We start from the raw sequence: 20,721 nt of genomic DNA, 5'->3' as shown, positions 1-20,721 counted from the left end.
GCAGAAGTATGATTAGAAGATGAAAGGGTATGATCTACTAATAAACTAGGGAAACTTAGCAAGACTTGTTTATTCAGTACTTCTTGGAGTCTGTGTGTGATGTTCCTTCCCTTTGGGTATAGGGCAGGACACTCGCCACATGAGAGTCTTCAGGGGAGAAGGGAGGGAGGTCAGACAGTGACCTTCCTAGGCTTTATTGTCTGCCTCGTGGGAGAAGGTCAGAAAGACCTCCTTGCTTTTGCTGTTTTCTTAAACGCCAAGGTGCCCTGTTTGGGGGTGGCATTTCCTGTACCCCATCATTGTCAATAAATTACATGTTCTCTCCTGAATCTTTGATATTTCCTTCTCTACTTGCCTTTCTCTTTTTGCATAGAATTAGGCTCACTTCTATTCTATTAAAAACCAAAAAGAACACTGATTCCTCATTCTCCATGTTTCATTCTCCTCAAAGATAAGGTGGGATAAATTTTTCACCTTATTTGATGACTGTATACTTCTTTCTTCTCTTTGGAAACTTCTCTCTGCTTTGGCTCTTGCGATACCATTGTTCTTGGATTCCTTTTTCTATACTACTCAGGTTCCTCTGTTTGTTTTTTAAATGTACCTTTCCAGAGTTGTAACTACTGTTTATTTCCTTCCTTTCTCTCTTCACTCTACTTCGGGAGTTATACATTGATCTTAATTTCTATGGAGATTTCTCTTTCAAGAGCTCTAAACCCATGCCATTCAAATGCCTAGTGTATATTTATACTTGAGTCTCCCCAAAACACCTCTAATTGAACTAATAATAATGAACCTGTCAATGTCCCTTTAAACGGTTATTTCTCCTATACTTACTTTCTATGCCACAATTTCCCATCATTCTCTACCTGAGAAACTCCCTGAATCATCCCACTTTCTTCCTGTCATTCACTTTCTGTACCCAACAGTGCATGAAATCTTATTGTCCATCCTTCAGAATTCCTGTTGCGTTAGTTGCTTCTACTTGGCCTCCCCTTCTTTTTCTTTTATCCCTTCCACCACCACTAAATTAGTCTGAGTCCATCTCATTTCTTACCTCTTAACTAGACTTTCTGTTTGTGATTTCTGTTCTCCCTGTAAACTACCATCCATTCAGTGTCAGGGAAATAATTTGATCATATTTATATACATTTACGTGATCTTTTTACTCTCTGACTTCTCATTTTCTAGTATCTCTCCATTATTTTGAGAATATAATCTAAATGTTTCAGAATCGTATTTAAGACCCTTGGCCTGACCCATCACTCTTCCCTATCTCTCCTGCCCTCATTCCATACCTTTTGCTGAACCAAGCTTGGACTCAATCATTTGAATCTCTTGAAGTTACTGAACATGTTATGTTTTACATTCTCTCCGCCTTCGTTGTTACTTCCCTCTCTGCTCAATTTTGACAAGTTCCACTTGTCTTTCAAATATGACTTCAAGTAGCTACTACTCCAGAAAGCCTCTTCTATCAACCTCCTCATACCACTACTTACTAAGCATTGACTCTCTTGTGCTTCCTCAAACATTTCCTACCATGTTCTTCTTCTTGTTTTCTCTCTCCCTCCCAGACCCAGTTTTAAACGCAGCCTGCATCTCCATCTTTTAGTATCTTTTCCAGCAGTTACTAGTACTTGTTGAATGGATTGACAAAGAACAACAATGAATTCTTCCTAGTGGAGTGCTATGTTAGTTGCTTATTACATGAAAAAGCTGTATCCTCTGTAATTTCCCCCAAATTTTATAGTGTCTTCTGTATAAATTTAATAAAATAGTGCTTAGTGATTACATATTTGTGCTTGACAATTTACCAAGAAAGAGAAAGACTGATAAAAATTTTTTGCTCATATGAGTGTTTTCACTTGAGTAATTTTTTACTTTCATGATTAATGGGGCCTTTCCTTATTTTCTATTTTTTATAACCTTTTAATTCCAGGTTGAAAGCCTGAGTGCCTAAGCATTTCAGAAAACCAGGTTAACACCTCATATTTATAAAAAATAATCCTTGCTCCTATAAAGTGTTCCTAACAGCTTGTCAGTGGGGTAGGGAAGATTGGATGGGTTCTGAATTGCTTTTCAGCCAAAGCAGGTTCACCTCAATGAACATTGGTAGTGACAGTGCACTTGTGACAAGTTAGAATGCATATTTTGCATCAGTTTAGTATAAATCAGAATTCAGGGATGAGTTACATTCACTTCCTTACATATATATTCTTTGCCTCTCAGTTTCTAGCTAAAGGGATGTATAACGTGTCTTACTATTTGTCAGTGTTGGAAATTATATTTGAGAAGAAATGACTCATTTTCTCTAGGTTCTAGTACTTGTTCAGCACCTGCTTAGAGAAATGAGATAGTCTCATCTAAATTAGGAAATTATTGTATCAATGGTTTTTGCTCCTACCTGTATCCTACTGTAATTTTTTGTATTTAATATAAAAATGGGACACAACTGTATTTACTAAGAGTATTTACTTATAATATTTTTCAAATATAGGCACCAGCGAATAAGTAGCACTCGTTAAAATATTATTCTAACAACTTTTCTCTATTTTATGCCTTACTCTCTTTTGTTTTTTGTTTCTTGATATTCATTTACCTTTTTCTATCCTGTTCATACAGTGTGATTTAATAAGTATTCTTGCTTATTTTTATATGTGCTAAAGTATTCCTAGTTTTAATGTATTTCATTTAGTAACTAGTTTGTTTCATATGTCAGTCAAGCCTCTGTGTTTTCCTCTAAGGCATTTCATCCTTTTCTATGACTGACTTTCCATTTTTTTCTTCCTCTTCTCTGCTCATCATTCTTGAAATGCTCTCTTCCATGTCATTTAAATCTCTTTTCCACGTCATACTTTTATTCCATATTTATTTTGTTACATTTAAATTTATCTGAAAAAATATATTTACACTACTTATATTTATATTTAATAAATTATATTTATACTACTGGATTTCTTCCCTAAGGAAGAGAAGACATACACAGTTAAATCTCCATGACTGAAATTATACATAGATATGTAGAGAAAAGTTCAAATTCAAATATAAATTATCTAACATTCTTACTAGCTTACTAATGTTTCTTTATACTTGCCTTGGCAAAAAGGAATACACACTTTAGGTCTACAACCTGAGGAAGAATAAGTGAAATATATGGAGGAATACAAATTAAGTGATTTTAATATGAATAGGGAAGATTTTGTGGTTCTATTTGGTAATATCTCTAATACCAGGAAAAAGTGATATAGAACATGGATTTAGGGTCTTCTAAAATATCCTGACATCCATAGCTCATATTTTAAGATGTCCATTGCATAATGGTCATCTAAGATGTCCATTGTATACCTGAAAAAGATTTGAACTTAAATCCTTCAATCATAATTGTAATGATCAAAACTACTGCTTTAAAATTTGGATCTAGTAATTCCATTAATTACTTGGATCCAATAATTCCAAATCTAATTTGATCTAGTAATTCCAAATCTAAGAGCCTCGCTAAGGAAATATTCTTTCTTTTTTTTTTTTTTTTTTTTTTTTTTTTTGAGATGGGTCTCACTCTGTTGCCCAGGCTGGAGAGCAGTGGCGTGATCTGGGCTCACTGCAAGCTCCACCTCCGGGGTTCATGCCATTCTCCTGCCTCAGCCTCCCGAGTAGTTGGGACTACAGGTGCTGGCCACCACGCCTGTCTAATTTTTTGTGTTTTTAGTAGAGACAGGGTTTCACCGTGTTAGCCAGGATGGTCTCGATCTCCTGACCTCGTGATCCACCTGCCTCAGCTTCCCAAAATGCTAGGATTACAGGCGTAAGCCACAATGCCCAGACTGGAAGTAAAATATTCTTAAGCTTCATGCTCTAAGATATTTGTGGTAGTGTAGTATGTAGTGGTTAAAAGCTGATGATTTCTTAAATTTCCCTTTAAAAAGGAGGATGGTCAAGTATATTATGGAATATAGAGATAATGGAATATTAAGTGGCCATGATAATGGAATATTAAGTGGCCATTAAAAATAAAATGTTTACAAAATGTTTGTAATGCCGTGGGAAAGTACATATTGTATGATATAAAGCTAAAAGATATATGAATTTTATATAACATGCTTTCAACTATGTGAAGGAATTTTAAAAGACTAGAAGGGAATGCATCAAATTGTTGAATGTTCTACCTGGCTGGTGGAATTTTTCTTGCATTTTACAACTGGTCTGCATTTAGTATAATCTTACTATTATATTCAGAAGACTTGGAAGCTAAAAGATAAAGTTTGTAGTTTAGAATGTTTAATAGCTATTTAATGGAATTTTAATACAAAATAAGCAAATTGTTTACTCTCATTGGACAAGACATCAATGTCATTTTTCTCTTTTGATTTGGAGGCATTTCAGCTTCCTGAAAGCCTGCACACTAAAGATTCAGCGCTTTTGCAATTTAAAGCTGGAGTGGAAGGGTGGACATAGTCGGTGCTAGGAGGGAGAATAATTTAAGGGCATTTTAAATGAATTATCTGTAGCATGGATACAAAATATCAGCATGTGACTTTTGTTTGCCAGAGATCTGATAGAACATAATCTTTTCTGATTTCTGCAGTATCAAATCATGGGTGGATAAGATGCAAGAAGACCTTGTCACACTGGCAAAAACAGCAAGTGGAGTCAATCAGCTTGTTGATGTGAGTAAAATCCACCCAAGAGATTTCTTAATCTTTTCATTAATTCAAATGCAGTTCTATCTTCTAGGAAACTATATCTCTATATTACAAATGGGATGTGATTTCTCATGTGGGTCTGGTGGTGAAATTCTGAGAGACACCTTTGGTACTGCTAGTTACTGTGAACAAGAAATGCCATCCTTAAAAACTAAGGAAACTTTCTCAGCACACTTTGCAGTTGATACGTAGGTCTCACTTACATGAGTCTGCGTGTCATGTATACTCTCCATAAATTTAAGTAGGGAAGTCATGTACTTACTATTAAAATGTTTCCATTCTTCAGAACATATTTAATAATCCCTCATACAATGGTGACTTGAACTCCTGTGATGGATTCTTTTGAATATCCTCAGTGAAAACATATCTTTATTCTTTGAGGGTAAAAATTATTTGAAAAGTGTTTACAGGCATGTCTAGAGATTAGAGTTAGTCATTGAGATCAGTAATAACGGTTTTGGTGCAAGATAAGGAGACTCTATAAAAGATGATTTTTCTTGTGACTTATGAATTGGCTATGAAAGTCACTCTAAAACGATGTTTGAGTGACAGCAATATATAAATATTTGTATGGCATCTTAACTAGATTATTTTCCGTGGGTAAGAGCATTTACATGTATAGGTTCTGTAAGATTTATTAAAAATTAAATGTCACTTTTTAAGGGCCTCACTACTTTCATTTAAATGTAAATAATACATTTGAAAGTATTCTCATCTTGTATTGTTAGTGATGAAATGAGGCCTTTTATTTTCCAAAAATGTGATGAGTCAATGAGATAAAGTGGTATAAAAGCAGCTTGATGTATAATATATGACTATTTATCATGCAAGTATGTATGAGAAAATGGAATGTGTGGTTACTTCATGTATTAATAGAAATTCTTAAGGAAACCACATACATATATACTTCAAAAAATTATACCAGAATGTCTTTATAAAACAACTATAGAGTGTGTTGAACAAACCTGAGTGTCTGTGAGATAAGGGGAATATGTTTGGAAATGAAAGGTGTTCCCTGCGAATAACAATGATCAGATTTAATTCTAGTCAGTGTATTATGTTGAGCAGGTAATATGTCCCAGACACTGTGAGGGCTGCCAAATATAAATAAAGAAACAGTATTCCTCTCCTCAGAGAACTGACACTCTGTTGATAAAAACAAATCTCAATTACTGATGGTGCAAAGAAACTTCAAAGTTATTGTGTGCCGATGCTTGGGATCTGTAGTGATTCACTGTGGGAAACTAAATTAGAATATGAAAGTGTGTAGGTAGTAAGTGAGCCTCTGTGAAAGTCATGGAGTTTATTTGGAAGCACCACCAAATCTTCTTTGTTAATTTTCATTTGGACACTATTTAGATTGAGAGCAAATATTTTATATAATCATAATGAGAAAAAAAAAAGAAATTACAGGTTCTGGTGAGAAATTACATGACTGTTTTTATCAACAGGTGGAGGTTAAAAATAAGCTGCTCTTGGGAGCATCTCCCTTACTCTGTGAGTGCTTCCCCAGCCTCAAAAAACAACTTGCTTGGCTGGCCTCATTGTTCCTTTTGGTGTTAATATGTGAAACTTTTCTTTCTGAATCTGCTTTTTTGCAATGACTCATTAACCAGAAAGAAGTCTAACTGGTTTCTATTATGCTTTATGAAGAATAGATTACTAAGAAGAGTATAGCTATTGATGAATGAATCAATGACTCTGTCTGAATTAACATAACAAAATAGAGTGGAAAAGATGAAAGAAAATCTCTCTAGTTTTCTGTTTATGGGATACATACCTCTTTACGGTGACAGAAAAATTACAAATTAATGAATAATATGTTAGATAACTGGGGTGGTGGGAAGAGTGTTAGAGCAGAATTCATTATTGGAAAAAGAATTTAAGTACTAGGGCACACAAAGAGTATCATCTTACACAGACAAATGATTCCATATTGTCTCATTCCTTTTGAGGAAGAATGTCAGAGTTTAGAGTGAATTTTGAGCTGAGATTGGGTGTGTTGGATACATGGTGAGGGCCAGAAGTTGAATAAACTCAGGAGTTTAGCAGGGCTCCAGGTTGAAATTTAATATTGTAGAAATGAAGGTTCTTCAAATTACAAGTTACATTCATTTTTTACTGACTTCACAGGGTACAATTAGCTTTTTACATGAAGGCCAAGAACCAACACAGGTACCATGGCTAAAGTAATATATTTTTTGTGATTGTGCCACTGCACTCCCCCTGGGCTTCAGAGTGAGACCCTGTCTCAAAAATAAAATAGTAATATAGTTTTGCAATTTTGTGAAAATTGCTTTATTGTATCCTAAAATAGTAGCCCACAGAAAGTTGCTAATATTATTGAATACATTCAGTGCTTCAACTTTACAAATGTGAGATTTTTCCCAGGTTACCTGCCTGTCTTCTGTTAATGATCACAAGTGAATAGGGTTGCTTAGGACTATTGTCCGTGATGCATTAGACTTTTAAGATGTCTTTTATTAGATTATTCCATTACTGAACCATTTGGAGAATACATATGTCCATCAGTTGTATATGCTCATCCACAAGGTGGGTAAAATAATTGAGAGAAGGTTAAAATTTTGTTTTAGGTTACACAACTATTAAATAGGATGCAACTCTGAAATTTGAAACACCTTCTTGTATGCTTTAGAACATATGTTAATAGCGTTTTTTGTCCTTATTTGTACCTTGAAAAAATAAGCAGATTCCCCACGTAAGCAAGGTCAGTATATCTGATTATGCTAATGCTCTTTTTATAAAAGATATAAATTATAAGAAACCAAAGCTCCGCCAGCAACAATTACCTACTCATGATGTTTCCATTTGATTTTTTTTTTTCCAAAAAGAAAAGAGTGGAAGGAAATTTTAACATATAATATACATTCATAATTTAAAACCTCCCATTTCTGTTGATACCACAGAAATGGTTTGTTTGTATATCCATTGAGATAATTGCTAAGAATGATACAGAAAGTAAATTTTCACTGGTTTTTTTTCTTCATGATCTTCTAACTGAAGAAAACACTTAATATTTCAAATGGAGTATTATAGCATATCCCTCTGAAAAATCCCTAAGGCTATTTTACCTTGGTTCTGCCAATTGCCAGCTTTAGGATCTGGCCAAGATATTTAATCTCATGGAGTTGTTGGGATTAATGATACAATCCATATAAATTATTTATTGACATATAATGAGAGCTCAACAAATGTCATTCATTTGTCATATTACTTGGTGGCGTTGTATAAGTTGGGGTACAGGCTGGGCCAGTATGACAAACATACAGGCTAAACATGTATTTTACTGTCACATAGCAGTTGAGAGGTAAGCTGTCGAGGGCTGGCAGGGTGACTCTGCCATCCTTAGCCTGTGGCTTCCATGCCTGGATACAAAATTATTCTTCCAGTTGCTTTTATTTCCCAGTTGTCCTGTAAAGGGAAAGAGATTTGGAGAGAAGATATCCAGTCATTTAAGAGTAAGACGTTTTGCTCACATTAAAGTGGTTAGAATTTAGTCACATCTAACTCAAAATGTGTCAAAGAAGTGGAGGCTTTTTCTGAGCAGCCATGTGCCCCACTAAAATTCTGTCACAATGGAAGGGGACAGAACCAATAGTGGAGGACAAGAGCAGTCTTCACTTGTATGTATTATTATCTGAATATATAAAAATGTATTAAAGCTATATTAACAGAGATAGAAGCTGTATTTACACATTTAAAATATTATAGACAGAAAAATAGGAGAACAATCCCCAAATTTAGAAAAATATATATGTATTTTTAATAATCTGGATTATAGAATATTTTGAAATATATTTTATTATTTCTAAACACACACACACACACACACACACACACTCCTTTAGCTACTGCACTGACAAATGGCAAGGCTGATCATCACATATTTATGAATATATAACCTTTTAAAAAATTAAATAGTCTTAATATTCCTGAGAACAGTGTTTTAAAGTTAATGAAATGTTTACCATTGCCATTTTAAATGGTGCATGTGACATTGTTGTTATGAAGCTTTCTTCTTAAAGGTAAACTGTCTGACTTTCTCAAATTTTAGGATAGCATCTGCAAATATATTTAGAATAATGTGTTGATTAAATTTTTCCTGGAAGCTTAATTTTGAAGGTAGGCTTATTCTGCAGTGGCATTGCCATAGAACTTCCTGGCTTTTGATTCATTGTTAATGATTTATTAAGTGAAAATTTCAAAACCAATACCTTTACATTTCAATATGCTACTCAAAGATGTAAACATGAAATGTGTATAAATATTGAGCATTCAGCACTCTCAATTAAGATAGTATTTACATAAGCATTCTGAGTGAATAATTTCTTTTCATTAGTAATTCAAACTAATGCTTATTCTTTGACATTGTGGTCATGTCATCTCATGTAAATAGAATATTCTTTTTCTAGGTGGCAGAGAGTTTAATATATTTACAAAGGGAGATACTCAAAAACAGAACACAATTAATCATTGGTGATCCTGACTAGGGAATCAGCAAGATGTGCAGGCAACAAGGAGGATTGGAAATCTTCAAGTCCGGGAGTGCTGAAAAAAGCTGTATTAGAATATCAGATATTAGAATTCCCTTTACCCAATTGTTTTGAGGGTAAAAGGCAATATAAAATTTTAAATAAGTTATGTGCTTTCTCACTTTAAATAAACAAATATATACTATTTATTATTAATTCCATATGTTTTGCTTTTATTCAGAGTTGCCTTACTTCCCTCAACAATTAAGTGCTATAACTAAATCAGCACCATAATGATGTAGGCAATTTAAAATTATCTTACACTCTGAATTTGCTCTTTTTGTCATAAGTAGAAAGAAATCTATTTTGACTGCAGAATATAGCACTACAAAGAGTGCAGAGAGTATGGATTCCTTTCACCATCATCCTGCCCCCGCCTCCCTGCTGCACTGGAGATTTTTAAGTAAGAAGCTATTTTTGTTTGAACAGTGGTTAATTACATTAATTTTCAAAGACACAGAATAAACTCAGGGGATTTCTAATTTTAGGGTGACTTTCAATATTTTCTCAAAAGATATTAAAACGTTTTTTTTTTAACCTTACCATTCTCATCCAGCCATTAATTAACATTCTGAAGTTATGCTACTATTTGAGGGATATGTTATTATTTATTATTTCTCTAAATATATATTTAGTGCAGTGGTTCTCAGCCAGGGGCTGTTTTGTGCCTTGGCATATATTTGGCAATCTTTGGAAATATTGTGATTATCATAACTCAGGGCATGGGATGGTATGGAAATACTTGTGATTATCATAACTGGGGGCATGGGGTGGTTGCTACTTGCATAGTCTTGGTAAAAAGGCCAATGAGGCTTTTAAACATCCTACAATGCATGAGACATCCCTTCACAACAGATAATTATCTGTAAAATGTCAATTGTACTAAGGTTGAAAAACTGCTCAAGAAGAACTGAAGAATCTGAGTGTATGAAATTCTTTAAATGAATATAAATTTGTAAAATTGTATATCAGCATTGGTAGGTATCAGTTTTGCTTTAGAAAAGCCATTTGTTAATAAGGTATGACAGTTATGGGCAAATTAGAACCGGACTGCTTTGAAAAATTGTTTTACTGGCAGTGAAATGAATTTAGGTCGTTTGGGGTTAGAGACATTAAACAGGCAGCTCACTCAGCCTATGGTTAATTATTTTTAAATTTAGTTTTAATGAATTTAGTATGATCTTTTTCACTTTTAATTGCATATGAATTTTCTGGCAAAGTATATACTCAAATTACAATTTATATATAGCTTCAGATATGGAAAAAGAGAGGCTAGGTTAATTAATTACCTCTGGAATTAAGAAATAACAACAACAAAACAGGTAGAGAGTTTCTGTTATTTATGTATGTTAATATTTTCCTTGTTTTGAATCTAGGTATTCTTAAACATGAACTTAAAATTTACTTTTTGTACCAAACACCTTTATCCTAAAAACTGAAAGATTCTTTCATCTTTGTTATAGTTTAGTTTTTCTGTTCAAGGGACAACCTGCATTTCTGGTTAAATATAATCACCCATTCCTATGTATAATATGGAGAAAATTAAGTGGCCTGTTTGCAATTGTCACTTGTTCTTTTCTTTCTTCCATCTTTAATATATTGCTTGGAAATGTCACCATCATGTTCTTGTTAATAGGAGCTAGGGCAAGTAGCAGTGTGTGCTGCAGAACGCTCACCAATTGTGACTTCGTTCTTCCTAAATATCCTTCTAAAGATGATGCTCCATTTGAAATGTTATAGTCCTAGCTAAGAAGCTGTATCACAGCAAATAGAAAGAATAGAGTGGCTAGGGAGACTTGTGAGTTGGGTATTAGAATGCCAGTTTGATATAGTTATCATTGGAAAAGTATGCACTATAAATTTGAGGATATGAGCAAATGATGTATTTATGTGTGTGTATATGTGTGTGGTATGTATATAATTGCATGTGTGTGCATATATATATATATTCGGATTGTGTTCATAGTGAACAAATTTATAATTCAGATTCTTCCTGTGCACTGATTGCTGTGATAGCCACTAGAAGTTCTGAGCTCGGTGGTTTACTAGTCTAAAATAGGTTGGGTAGATTAGAGAATAAGATATAAACCAATATCCTTTTATCATCCTTCATAATTATGTCTCAATTTGCCTTTCACTCTATTTTCCCATAACTCCTTGTATTACACACATTCTGATCTCTTTCATCCCTTACTGAATCACTTTTCCTCCAAAACATGGCTATAGTTTCATTTATGTGACTGTTGCAGCCTATGTGATCTTAATTTCTGGGAATTCTGACAGCATACATTTCTATGTCTCTTCATTGGAACACTCATATTCTTCCTCACACTGATCACTACCTTATTTTGTGTATTTATTCTATTGTTGGAATTTAATTATTGTATCAGTGTTGTATTTGTAGTCTATTATGTAACTGCGTAGTATCTTGGTCATTTTTTTAGGCTTAAAATAAATGTTGATTTTAAAATACAGGGAAGAAGTTGTTTATAAATACAGGGAAGAAGTTGTTTTATAAATTATAAAAATACAGGGAAGTTACATTCCCAGCAAAGCCTGATACAGAATCAGTATCCATTCACTAATTCATGCACTCATTATTGATCGTGCCAGGCACTGTGCTATGCACTGGTTATGCACCAGTGAACAAAACAGACAAAAATCTTTGTCTTCCTGAAATTTACCTTCTGGTGAAGGGGAATAGAAAATACACAATAAATATGACAGTTATATAAATTATATATGTTTGATGTTCACATGTGCTTAAAAGTAGCACAATAGAAATATCAAGTCATAAAAAATTTCAAAGGTAGTGTCCCAATTCAAAAAGCTAGGTTATAGGGAAAAGAAAAAAAGGCCATAATTTGCTTAGAGTGAAGATGCAGGGAATCAAATGTGATTTTTAAAAATGACATTAATACAATATCATGCATCTTGTAAAATGATTACCTATAGTTTCATAAATGCACACACACTAAGATGAATTAATATGTTTTAGCAGTTGTTATTTGCATTAGTTATTTACACAGCAGCCCTAAACACAATTGACAATATGCTAAAGAGTAAGACATTTTAAAAGCCTGACTTTTATTTAGGAGATGACATCATTTATTATTTTAATCAAAGGGAAGGAAGAGGTTGAAGATATCAGGGACTAATTAGAAATGATTACATAATTTTTATGGCAAAATTCATTTTGTTAAAACTCAGCTAATTTTCATAGGAGAAAAGGAGGTTTTGTTGGTATTGTCTTTGTTGTTGTTAAAAGTATATTCTAACATCAATTCAGATCTCCAGTCACTAGTTACTCTTTACCTTAGATGAAGGAATCTTCACATTTCTCAACATTTCTATGTGATGACCAGCTTAGATGATGAGGTGACTTATGATAAATAAGGAAAAAAGATACGATATATAAAAATATTGCATTAGTATTTGTTTAGTTAAGGGAACTTTGATCCTTGAAAGTGATCAAGAAAGTACATTATATCATTCTTTTGTGTTAATACACCCTTTAGAGAGAAGACATTCTTAGTTGCTAAGGAACAAGTAGTTCAAAAGCCCAAGGAATACTTAATAAAGGAAAAAAAAAGTATAACCCACAGACAAACCATCCCACGTTGCAAAATTCAACTAAAATTAAGTGAAATTGATTTTGTGGGTATCTGAAGCAGCAGAGGTGACAATGAATCACTTTTCTTGCCTTCATTAGTATTGAAGATATTGAATTTACTCCTGTTATCCAATAGATAGTAGAATTAGAATGATGGTGGGAAATATAATGTAACACTTTCTTTTAATCCCCATTCTCATTATTTTGAGGTAGGATGATATTTATTTATCCAGTTTGTGTACAGTTTTATACAATGTTTGTTCATTTTGATATTTTTAACTTTTCTGTCATCTTTCTTCTTAGAACCTCACACAATTGTGAAGGTAACAATGGGTATCCTTGAACTAATTTAATTATATCCTGATGCCTAATGGAAATTGTATGTTGCTCACAATGGAGCTCATCTTTCATATTCATCAGAATCTAATGATAAATGAAATGAAAATGCAAACTAATAATTAATAAATACTGTTAATCACAACTTCAGACATGTAGTTCTGTTAGAATTTTTCATTATTAGGAACAGTGAATCATTCAGGAAGTGTATTGTTGACCTACTCATTTAAAAAATAATAGGCTGGGTGCTGTGGCTCAAGCCTATAATTCCAGCGCTTTGGGAGGCTGAGAAAGGAGGATTGCTTGAGCCCAAGAGTTCAAGAACAGCCTGGATAACATAGTGAGATCCTATTTAAAAAAAAAACAAAACAAAAAAAAACTAACTAATTTAAGCAAACTCAGGAGGAACCTGGCTTTCAGCAAGAACTCAAGTTATTTAGAAAATAGTTTGTTCCAAGGAAGGGCAGTTCAGAGGCAAGGCAGCCTCAGAAGCTATCGTTGTTGACTCTGCGGAACTCTTCACAGCTAACTCATTATTATCGAGAGAACCTGCCCCTGATAGTTAACGTGGGTTCTTTTCTATTTCCCTAAGCATCTTGGCTGGTTTGAGAAATAAAGGGAAAGAGTACAAAAGAGAGAAATTTTAAAGCCGGGTGTCCAGGGGAGACATCACACGTCGGCAGGTTCCGTGATGCTCCCCGAACCGTAAAACCAGCAAGTTTTTATTAACAATATTCAAAAGGGGAGGGAGTGTATGAATAGGATGTGGGTCACAGAGATCACATACTTCTCAAGGTAATAAAATATCACAAAGCAAGTGGAGGCAGGGCAAGATCACAGGACCACAGGATGGGGTGAAATGAAAGTTGCTAATGAAGTTTCGGGCATGCATTGTCATTGATAACATCTTATCAGGAGATGGGGTTTGAGAGCAGACAACCTGTCTGACCAAAATGTATTAGGTGGGAATTTCCTCATCCTAATAAGCCTGGGAGCGCTACGGGAGACTGGGGCTTAGGCTTTGACTGTAAAAGACAGCTGCCCCCAAGGGGCCATTTATAGGCCTACCCTCAGGGTGCATTCTCTTTCTCAGAGATGTTCCTTGCTGAGAAAAAGAATTCAGCGATATTTCTCCTATTTGCCTTTGAAAGAAGAGAAATATGGCTCTGTTCTGTCTGGCTAACTGGCAGTCAGAATCCAAACTCTCATCTCCCTTGTTGCCTGAACATTGCTGTTATCCTGTTCTTTTTTCAAAGTGCCCAGGTTTCATATTGTTCAAACACATATGCTCTGCAAACAATTTGTGCAGTTAACGCAGTCATCACAGGGTCCTGAGGCAACATACATCCTTCTCGGCTTATGAAGATGATGGGATTAAGAGAGTAAAGTAAAGACAGGCATAGGAAATCACAAGGGTATTGATTGGGGAAGTGATAAGTGTCCATGAAATCTTCATAATTTATGTTCAGAGATTGCAGTAAAGACAGGCATAAGAAATTATAAAAGTATTAATTTGGGGAACTAATAAATGTCCTTGAAATCTTTACAATTTATGTTCTTCTGCTGTGACTTCAGCCGGTCCCTCCGTTCAGGGTCCCTGACTTCCCGCAACACATTATGTTAGTCTTCTATTGCTATGGTGACAGATGACTAAAAACTTACTGGTTTAACACAATGCAGATTCATTTTCTTACAATTCTGGAGATGAGAAGTCCTTTCTGTGGCTCATTTCTCCTTCCCTTGGTCTTCAAAGCCAGCTGTGTTGGCCTGATTTCTTCTCATGCTGCCATTTCTCTGGTTTACTCTTCCTTAGTCACATCTTCCTCTTCCATTTTTAAGGACCTTTGTGATTCCACTGGCTAACTCTGACTATCTAGGGTAATCTTCTTTTAAGACCAGCTGATTAGTAAATTTAATTCCATCTGCAAACTTAATTCCCTTTTGCTATGTAACAACATATTAACAGGTTCTGGGGATTAGGATATGGATGTTTGGGAAGCTATTCTTCTGTCTGTCATAACCACCACTTCTATTGCTCAGTAGATCTGAATACTGTTTTCCTCCCACTAGTCTTTTCAGTTCCACTTCTACTAAACATTTGATCCATGATATTTCATCCAACTGTCATGCTGTGGTGAGAGCATCTGATTGGCTCAGTGTGTTTATTTATACAGGTCTTTTGTATGTGGCTCTTTACATGCCATTGACTCAGAAGTTAACAGCTTGCAGGTCTGATAAAAGTCCTGATATAATTGGTTAGAAGTCAAGGACAAGGCTATACATTAGAATATTTCTAGCCATATGTAAGGGAGCTCCTATTTCATCAGGGACTGTCAAAAGGAAAGCATCCCTCAGAAAGATGTCTGTGGATATGGCAGAAATCTTGATTGCTTGTCCAAGCCAATTTCCATGGAACGAAAGTACACATGCAAGTATTGGGAGATGGGGTTGTCAAAATTTACGTATCTAAGATTTAATATGCAGAAATTTGACTGTTTCTCTTTAGGGAACTTAACTTGCTTATGAGCTGCCATTCTCTTCCCTAGGAGTGGGAAAAATTAATCACTTGAATGTTAGCCTCTTTCAGATCAAAACAACCTTTTGTGGTCCACTAAGGATTTAGTAAGTTCTATCTCTTTTTTGATATTTCTCTAATCTTCTTTACTTTGTTTCTCAGTGCCTGGGCGTAGGGAGAAACTTATGTGACAAGATATCTGGTGTATTTGCTTGCTTTTGTTCTCTTGATATAGATAGTGAACTTCACTGCTACTTAGAACTTGGCCAATCTTCTCAACCTGCTTAGGGCCCCTCAGCTCTAGGTGATTCTTTACCATTATCCTTCAGCTGGGCATCTGCTTCCCACTTTCCATCTCTCAGCTTCTGCATTAGAATTTATTTGATCGTGTGCAGAGCCTATCTCCTAGCAGACATACTGACCCTTGTTCCTTTCTTGCTCATTTCAAAGGGCTTTCTTAAATTTCCACATCCTGCTGAAGCCAAGCAAGATTCAGGGCATAGAGTGGTATTGCAGATTCACTTTGCCTAAACATGCCACATTTTACCATTCACCTTCGGCTGCTCTGGGCATTGGTTTGCTCTTTTATGATGAAGTGCGATTCAGACTCCCTCCAGGTATTCTACAGCCTGAATCCCATTGTTCTCACTAATACAATGGTTAATTAAATGTATATTATAGATTTCTTAAAGTGAATAAATAATATAATGTATGTGAAACACCTAAAAGTGATATAGAGTAGCTGCCTAAATTGATTGCTAATAATGATATAGCTGGGTGCAGTGGCTTGCACCTGTAGTTCCAACTACTTGGAAGGCTGACATGGGAGGATCACCTGAGGCCAGGAGGGCTAGGATGATTGCCTCTGTGAATAGCCATTGCACCCCAGCCTGGGCAATATAGTGAGACCTGTCTCTAAAAAACTTTTTTTTTAATAAAAATTTTTAAAAAAATTTAGGTCATCTAAAAGCTTGGAAGCATATTTAGTTTTGAGTAAATATTTCTGGGGCATCTGTATTATGATTTCCAAGAGGTTTCTTTAGGAATTTTGTTAAGCAATTATATCATTGAGTAATATCATTTTTTAGATATTACATTTGAAGTTATTTTAAAATGTATAATTGTGATGATTATCTTGGAACTGTGGACCTAATTAGAGCAAAGTGACTTAGAACAAAGATTATGTTAACATAGCTAATTAGCATAATTAACATATTATTTTAATTATAACAAAGATATTTAGAACATAGATTACGGTTTTTCTGCCTATCTCACAAACCATAATCTGTGTTGTCATCACAGAGAAACTTGGTCTTTGAATGTTACAATGGAAGTACATTAAAGCCAGTTGGTTAAGATTGTAGGAAAGGAAGAATGTACAGGTGACAAATATTCTTTTTGTTAAGACTTACATCAGGGTGGCAGCAGGAGAACTTGAACTGTAGGAAAACTAAAGCATACAAGTGTATCAGGAGGAAAAGCATCCTGTTTTGAACTCTCTCTATATGCTACATTCTTTCTAGTAGAGAAAAAACGAAGGCCAGTATTGCACAGCATGTGAAGAGTTGACATGATTGAAATGTAACTCTGGTGCCAAAAACTCATATTATTTCCACTGTGCTATTTTTCCTTCAAGAAAGAAATTGGATAAAATGGCAAAGCAGATAATTATTTACAAAACAGTAAGCTGAAGAAGAGGAAAAGATACCTCAAGATGTGTTTGAAATATTAATACATGAAATATTGTAGAAATATGTCTTAGTGATGGAAAGAGTTGGAAATATACACATATTATGAAAATATATTGTGTGACCATAAAACTCCATATGAAACCTTCTATTCTGAAAATTATTTACTAAACATATATCAGGAGAGCTTTGCAATAGCTCTTATGACAACAAAGATGATTGTAGTCTTTGGAACCAGAAGCAAGAGCTAGTTTTTTTGGGGGAGAGTGATATAATTTTAATTTATTTTTATTACCAAAGAAAACATTTCAGTTGTGGCTTTATATATAAAATAATACATCCAGATATTTACACTGGGGGTTCTAGACTTAAGCTTCTTGACTTATTTGTTTTCACATTTATTTGTGAGTTAGATCTTGTTTTTGTTAAGTAGTTAAAAATTATCCTAAAAGGAAATTTGAGAGATATAAATTTATATATTTGAGTAGATACATACTTGAAATAAATTGTTTCCGTGGACTTGTAATCTATTTATTCCTTAAAGTACCAAACAAGTAATATGTCTGGCACATGTATGAAGAAACTTAATAAATGACATTACTTGAAGTATAGATTGCACATCTGAACTAATCTCCACCTATGAAGCGTATTGTATTCCCTATACCACAGGAAGGAGGTTAGACTGCATAGAGAAATGAACAAGGTATTATTGGTACAATGCACAGTACATTTCACACCAATTAGCTCTATTGGTTTTACTGCAAAGAACTACGTATCCTGGATCAATTAAAGTGATGTTGAAGTTTATCTATTTGTACCCCAAATCAATTAATCAATATTCCTGAATCTTATCTTAGTCTGAAATGAAAGAGAAAGCTTTGCATTGGATGAAGTTTTTCATGGATGACATGGGTCTTAAAAAAAAAAAAAAAAACAGAGTTCAATAATCTGCCCGTTAGCAGAAAGCATAAGCAATCTAGTAAAATGCAGGACTCCTGGATGAATCCAAATATGGAGATTTTGTCACTAAATTAACGTGCCTTGAGTACTTTGAGTGAAAACCTACAAGTTCAAAGTTCACATGAGTATGGAAGAACCTCATAGTGTGAGTGAGTCACTTTTAGGAGTAAAAATGGATTTAAATCTTTACAAAATATTAATTTTAATTTCAAATAAATTTTAATTTCAAATAAAAAATTGTAAGTCCATGTAAAACTAATATGCTCTGTAGTCAATAAATGTCAGTATGTATCTGTGTTCATCTGAAGCCAGTATGCACCAGTGTTACCAGTGTGCAGCTGGGATCATACTGTAGAACCTGTTGGTAGTAAAGCAGAATGTTGGAGTTGTGCCAGAAAAAAGCAGGGTTGAACTGGTTCCTGTATGTGCCTGGATTCACTTCTCATAAGACAGTAAAAACCTGCCAGGTCCTGGCTTTCAAAGATGGTTTAGTCATGCATGTGCACCCCATCTGTTGGATGCATGAGGGATTTCCTTCTCATCTCAGCCCTCCAGCCACAAACACTGTGACTGCTTCCCCTCCAACCGCCCTTTCTTTAATTCTTCCTCTCCTGCTGAGAGTGTACAGGCTGTGTAAGACAGGTGCAGCTTATGCCACTCTGGGGAAATCCTTCCATAGACACTAAGGTGAGCCAGAAAGGTAGTCAAATTTTTCTTTTGGCACCTAGCTTAATTTCAGTGTGCTTTAATTCAGTGATTAAAAACTAACAGCGGCATTTACTTTGATAATAAAAAATAAATATGCCATTACAGTTCTAGCCAAAACCTTAATGACCTTCATCTCCTCTATATGTGAACTGTCCCTAAAGCTCCTCTTGTTATCTGGATGAACATGGGCAGGGGCTTTATATGTATTCTCTCTCTCTCTCCATTCTGTAGCACATAACCCTTCCTCCTACCTTTGTTTTCCACACTCCTCCAGGTTTGACCTCCCATGCTCCACTTTGCCTTCTGTTGTCTAGGATGGTACCCTTTCTCTTACGATGCTGATGACAGATAATACCCAGTTTCGAGATTGGACAGTGCAGCATCAAGCTTCAAAATTGCATGTACAAACCATTGTGGTACAAGACGTTTTACAACCTGTTAACATAACCTCTGTTTTGGCAAGCTGGTGGTCTTAGAGCAAATTTATATTTACATATTTTTTCCTGACACACTCAAATTCCAAAAAGATCAATATAAAGAAAGAACAGGGTGGTGTTTCTAATCAGTTGTTTATAGTTTTAAATACATTCTAATGAGAACTTGTAAGCCAAATAAGTAACTATTGTTCTTATTGTTTTATTGGTTTTTTTTTTCCTTTCACATAGATTTATGAGAAATATCAAGATTTGTATACTGTGGAACCAAATAATGCACGCCAGCTGGTAGAAATTGCAGCCAGGGATATTGAGAAACTTCTAAGCAACAGATCTAAAGCCCTGGTGGTGAGTTTAAATCGGATCTGCTCATTTTATTATTTTCCTTACTTATCTATTATTTAATTTTCATGCCCTATTGAGGGGTTTTCTTTGGTATGCGTTCTTCTTCTTAGTAACTGTGTTCGTCTGATATGTTCATGAAAGATGAGATATTATGGTTTAATTGCAAACCCTAAATATTTCTAATTTTAGTTTATATTACTATTATATTTTAATAATATATGTTTAATTGATTATATGTATCCATATGTACATCATGATACATAATAATAAATTGAACATGTCTAAATCCATATGTACATCATGATAGATAATAATTGAACATGTTTAAATCCGTATGTACATCATGATAGATAATAATAATTGAACATGTTTACACTATATAAAACCCAGAATATTATCATCCTCTTTAGTTGTATAGTCTCTTATTCCATCACCCTTCCTCTCTGCTAGAGGTGGCCAAAATGCTAGATATTCAAGTTACCATTTTTTTCTTTTTAAAAATAGTTTTCCCCCACAAAAATGCTTTGCTGAACAAGTTATTCTTTAGTTTGCTTACTTTTTAGCATTATCAAATTCATGTCACACTGTATGTAGTCTTCAGCTACTTGGTTTTCTCCATCAATATTATGTTTGTATGATTTATATGTATGTTTGCACTTAGATTTAATTCATTCTTTCAGTTAAATATTATTTTATAAGGATGTATCTCAATTCCTTCATTTAGTCTCTGTAGGTAAATTATTTGGATTATTCCAGATGAATGCTATTATGAATAGTGCTGCTGAATTTTCTTGAACAAGTCTCATAGTACTTATGTGCAAGAATATCTGTAGGGTCAATACAGGAGAGTAGAATTGCTAGATTGTAGT

At 34.5% G+C, this 20,721-nt stretch overlaps 1 protein-coding gene across 1 annotated transcript in view; it reads left to right on the top strand.

The window, feature by feature from the left end:
* Window positions 1-4,582: 4,582 nt before the first annotated feature.
* CACNA2D1 (calcium channel, voltage-dependent, alpha 2/delta subunit 1) overlaps window positions 4,583-20,721 on the top strand; it is a 453,354-nt gene continuing 437,215 nt past the window's right edge. Inside the window, exons 1-2 of the mRNA XM_011986113.1 lie at window positions 4,583-4,664; window positions 19,739-19,855. Of these exons, the coding sequence (XP_011841503.1) occupies window positions 4,605-4,664; window positions 19,739-19,855 (177 nt within the window). The 5' untranslated portion in view covers window positions 4,583-4,604. The remainder of the gene's footprint in view (window positions 4,665-19,738; window positions 19,856-20,721) is intronic.

Source organism: Mandrillus leucophaeus, unplaced genomic scaffold (genome assembly GCF_000951045.1).
Source record: "Mandrillus leucophaeus isolate KB7577 unplaced genomic scaffold, Mleu.le_1.0 Scaffold293, whole genome shotgun sequence".
In the NCBI taxonomy this organism is placed as follows: Eukaryota; Metazoa; Chordata; class Mammalia; order Primates; family Cercopithecidae; genus Mandrillus; species Mandrillus leucophaeus.
This window is presented reverse-complemented; position numbering and strand designations above follow the sequence as displayed.